Source organism: Herpailurus yagouaroundi, unplaced genomic scaffold (assembly GCF_014898765.1).
Source record: "Herpailurus yagouaroundi ecotype Mexico unplaced genomic scaffold, PumYag 186, whole genome shotgun sequence".
Taxonomy (NCBI): domain Eukaryota; kingdom Metazoa; phylum Chordata; class Mammalia; order Carnivora; family Felidae; genus Herpailurus; species Herpailurus yagouaroundi.
This window is the reverse complement of record NW_024412417.1, coordinates 14,002,115-14,006,997: the sequence shown is the minus strand read 5'-3', so window position 1 is coordinate 14,006,997 and position 4,883 is coordinate 14,002,115. Positions and strand designations below refer to the sequence as shown.

Here is a 4,883-nt window from a genome sequence, read left to right as displayed (position 1 = left end):
CACCATGGCTCCTGCTACACTTTGAGGAAAATCTGTATTTCACACTGTGGCCTGTAAATTCCTCCTAGTCTGACTGCTACTGCTCACTCTCCAACCCTGTCCCCCCACACCCCACTTTCCCCAGCACCCTCTACACCTCCAGCCACACTGTATCACCAAGTGAGCTCCTTCCTGGTAGGACACTGTCATAGCTGCGTCTTCTACTCAGGCACATTCTCCATGAATCTGCCTATCCTATCGTTAGTTTTCAGCTTAAGAGTCTCTTCCTCAAAGCAAGATTCTTTTTTAATTTTTCTTAATGTTTATTTATTTTTGAAGGAGGGGGAGACAGAATGTGAGCAGGGAAAGAGGGAGACACGGAATCTGAAGCAGGCTCCAGGCTCTGAGCTGTCAGCACAGAGCCCAACGCGGGGCTCGAACCCACAAACCATGAAATCATGATCTTAGCCAAAGTCAGTGGCTTAACCAACTGAGCTACCCAGGTGCCCCAAAAGCAAGATTCTCTTATCTCCTAAACCAAATCACAATCATAGGCACAATCATATTATCATATCACCCCGTCGTAATTCTATGCATTAGTTAGCTTCACCATCGTAAGTGATAGTATTATATATATGTATATATATAGAGAGAGAGAGAGAGATGGAGACAGAGAGACTTGTCTTTGCCTTCCCATCCAAGCTTTCTGAGAGCAGGGACCTGGACTGGTTCCTTGCTATTGTTCTGGTACCTAGGACACATAGTAGGTGCTCAGCAAATATTTGTTGAACAGATTGGGTAAATGAGCAACACAATGTTTGCTAAATGAGGACTGTGGCTTAGAGATGTGGAATTGTACACATTGAAGAACAACAAGTCATTTGCTCTGGCTTTGGGCAAGGGTATGTCTGGATAGGAGAGAAGTTGGAAGAATGGGGAGGGGAGTTGGGGGCAGACTATACTCCTCTGAATGGAATAGCTTCTTATCTCCTAGACAACAGGAGCCAAGGACCATTTTTAAGTAGGGAGTGTCATGATTGGATCGTGACTTTCAAAACACCACTGTTGTGGCAGTATGGAGAGTTTGGGCACTAGAAATCAACTGGGATGGGGTTGGAGGTTGGATGGGGAGACTACAGATTATTCAATCCAAGGGAGAGTTGATGGCAACAATTAAAGGAGAGAAATGAAAAATGAGGAAAGAGAGACGTTTCTGAGGCAAAACTTTTGCGATCTGGGGCCCAACTGGATCTAGGACTTTGGGGGAGAAGGTGAAGGCTGGATGGGAGATGATGAACCTATACAGGAAGGAGCAGAAATGATTTTAGTTTTGGTAATGTTGAGTCTGAGGTGCCTGGGGAACATCTTTCTCTGAATCTCTAGGAATTGTGCCACCACCACACTGTTCCTCCTACCCCTTTTCTCTTTTCTTTCCTGTTTTGAATCACTCCCACAAGCCATGAATGCTCCCTGCTTCTCAGCGTGCTAGGGCATCACGCCAGCAGGCCCCACATTCCTGAAGAAAGGACTGGATTCAGACCTGGAGGGCTGGCTGTGGCCACCTGAGGGGGCGGATCCCTGACAGGAAGGAAGGCTGGCCTGTGGAGGGGGCGGATCCCTGACAGGAAGGAAGGCTGGCCTGCTGGTTGGGCGCCGAGGGGAGCTTCCCCTAATGCAGCAGGTGCCCTGGGCCAGCTGCTCCAACCCCTCCAGCTCAGATCAACAGGATGGGACAGCCCTGGCGGAAGGAAGCCTACAGGAAGGGACACCCCTGCAGACAGAGTGGAGGCAGGGAGTGGAAGGGAGATAGGAAGAGCTGCCTGGGCTGCTGAGCTGGCCCCCCTCCAGCTGATTAAGGAGGGGCAGTGACAAGAGGCCATTCAATCCCTGGCCCTGGTCAACTGTATTTTTACTACTGTTGTTGGCTACCCTGGATCTTAGATATACCAGAAGGAACCACTAGAAGATGTTCATGGATTTAACAGTTTCTAAAATAATTAATTCCCTTCTATGCTCATTCTGTGGTTATTGGGAAAGGAAGGACACTTAAATTAGCCTTTCAGTTACACGGAGAGGTGAGACAGCTTGAGGGAGGGGCTGTGATTTTTGCCACGTGTTCAGCCCGTCCAAAGGAGATAAAATCTTTGGTTTGCTTTAAGCCGGGTTATCACTGCCCAACTCTCCAACAACAGCTGCTGTGAACGGGACCAAACGGCCAAAAGAGAGCAAACTGGGAACGAAAGCAAAGTCACGGGCTCCCCATCTGGAGGCCTTAGCCCGCCTTGGAGCCCTGGGGGTCGGAGGTGGGGTAGTCGGAGAGAGGAGGGCCGGTGGCGCTTTGGAGGGGCGGGTGTGTCTTTGACTAGGCGGGCTTCCCCGCAGCAACCCCGCCCCGAGGCGTGCTCCGACCTGCGCTGGGTGACCCTAGGAGACCCCTCCCCACAAGCCGTTTCCCGGCAGGGCGTTTCCGGAGGCCTTGGCCCGGGGTGGTGGGGTCTACCTTTGAAACAGCTTGTAGACTGCAATTTAAACTTTACAACGAGCTCAAAACTCGATTCTCCAACCGAGCGTCGGCTCCGGAGAAGGATAAAAACTCGGGTCTACAGCCCCTCATCACCCCATTGGTCCAGTCCTCAGGGCTTCCTGCAGTCCCCACACCATTCTCCCAGCTGCCTGGAGGAAGGATGGGCGGGGCGGACGGGGCGGGTACTGCTGCCAGCGACGCAGATGGGGAGGGTGAGCCCGCGCCGGCGGCGGGGGGCGTGGGCGGGGGGCGCAGGAGCAGGTGTCGGCTCTGCGGCCGGGTTCCCCTCCCTCCTCACCCCTCCCCGCTTCGGTGCTCCCCACGGCTCAGCGAGGCAAAACCCAGTAAATGCTCGAGAAATGCAGCTCAGTCGGTCAGCGGGCTCTGCTTTCTTGCCAGACGCCTAAGGACGGCGCTTCCAAATGCAAATCTCTTGGCTCGGGCCCCTTGGCTAGCAGCCGCTGCCTCCCCCGCCTGGCTGCCCGGCGTCCCGCCCACCCCGTGGCGGGCCGAGATGGGGCCCCGAGCAGAGGGGACGGGGCGGAGCGGGCATCCCTCCCCACCTCCCACGTGGGGCCGGCCCTCCGCAGTGCCTGGGCGCGCCGCTGCCGCGCCTCCGGGTTAGGCCCCCGCCCGCGGCACCGCCCCCTAGGCCGGGGCCGAGGACCGCTGTTGGGGGGGTGGGCGAGGGATGAGAGGGTGTCACTGAGTCAGGTGGCGGCGGGAGTTCCCTCGGGCCGGGCCGAGGGAACACGCTGCCGGGGATTGTGTACACGCTCCACTGACACAAGCTTCACGCTGCCGGGCAGCCGCTGATCACGCGTGGCCCCGGGAGCCCATTGGCCGGCGCCTCACACACCTTTGCCGCTGATTGGCCGTCCTCAGGCTCCGCCTCCGCCCCCGCCCGCGGCGCGGGGCAGGCGGAGAGGCTACCTGAATGGGGAGGGGGCAGACGGCGCGGAGCGCGGCGGCGGCGGGAGCGACGTCGAGTGTCTCCGGGCGCCCGTCTGTGGCCAAGCAGCGTAGCAGCGTAGCAGCCAGTCAGCTCGCCGCCGGCAGCCAGGCAGCCAACCATGCTCAACTTCGGCGCTTCTCTCCAGCAGGCTTCGGTAAGTCACCTGGGGATGCCCCTGTCCTTCCTCTCCTTGCTGCGTCTCAGGGGCCAGCCGGGGCGCCAACCCCCCGAGCCCTTGACATCAGCGGCGCCCGAAGACGGGGGTGCAGCGGGGTCGTGGAGGAAAAAGGAGCTTTCTTCCTGCAAAGTGGGCATTGGTGAGAGCGTGTGTGTCGCGGAGTGGGTCAGGAGAGGCGAACGGGGCTCTAGAGACGAAGGGAGAGGTGTATAATGAGGAGGGGAAGGGGCAGCTCCGCAGGGAGACTTGAGGTGGGCGAGAGGGAGGATGGCTGGAGGAGCGCGAAGAGTGAGGAGGGGGCTGCTGCCCTGGTAGCGAGGACTGGGGAAGGTGTAGAGGGGAGGGGGGGACAAGGGGTCTACCCTGCACCTGGCACCCGAGAGAGATGCCGCCGTCTGGATCAGGAATGCGACCCAGGGCGGGAGGGGGCTTCTGGCGAGCATTTGAGGGGCGGGGTGTCCACTGGCGAGGCGAGGGGGCTGCCCCTCTCAGGGGTCTGAGCCGAGCCTTGCAGGACGGGGGCTGCTCAGCAGACAGCCGGGTGCTGGGGGAGGGGGCGCCCGGCGTGGGCGCGGGGGAATGGCACGTGGGCCCGGGACCGCCGAGGGGAGACGAGGCGCCGGCAGGGGACTCCCCATCCCTGGCGGGAGCAAGTGGCCACCTATTGAGGGCCCCCTGGAAGGGGGGTAGGGAGCCGCCTTGGGGATGCGAGGGTGGAAAGCGGGAGCCTGCCGTGGGGCGGGGGATGTGGGCGGGGGGAGTCGGGGCCGCGAGACGCGGGGGCCGCGTGTCGAGGCGGGAGCCGCGGGCCGTGCGTCTGGAGCCGGAGCCCGTGGGGGCTGCACGTCTGGGAACCTGTGGAGACTCGGCGGGCGGAGGCCGGAGCTGCCGGAAACCGCGGGGAGGGGGCGCCGCGTCTGCGGGAAAGACGGGGTGGTCTGAGGTCCCGTGGGCGGCGTGGGCGGGAAGCGCCGAGGGCTCGGCCGGATCCCCGGGGGCTGCGCCCGGGAGGAGGGAGGGGGCTGGGTTTCCGCGGGGACACGGCTCCTCCTCCGGCAGCTGAGGCGGAGGCCGGGGGTGGGCCGGGAGCGGGTGCGCCCAGGGAGCCTCTCGTCCCCGAGTGACCCAGCCCCGGCCTCCGCCAGGGGCGGCAGAGAGGCCCAGCCCTGCTGTCGGTTCCTAAGGGAACGGCGGCTCTCCGGGAGCGGGGAGGGGCGGGCACTCCCGGAGCCGGCGCCCGCGGCCCC

The 4,883-nt window shown here is 61.0% G+C and overlaps 1 protein-coding gene across 1 annotated transcript in view; it reads left to right on the top strand.

The window, feature by feature from the left end:
* The first annotated feature begins 3,439 nt into the window (after positions 1-3,439).
* Positions 3,440-4,883, top strand: part of KLF10 (KLF transcription factor 10) — a 6,930-nt gene continuing 5,486 nt past the window's right edge. The window contains exon 1 of the mRNA XM_040494156.1: positions 3,440-3,612. Within this exon, the coding sequence (XP_040350090.1) occupies positions 3,577-3,612 (36 nt within the window). The 5' untranslated portion in view covers positions 3,440-3,576. The remainder of the gene's footprint in view (positions 3,613-4,883) is intronic.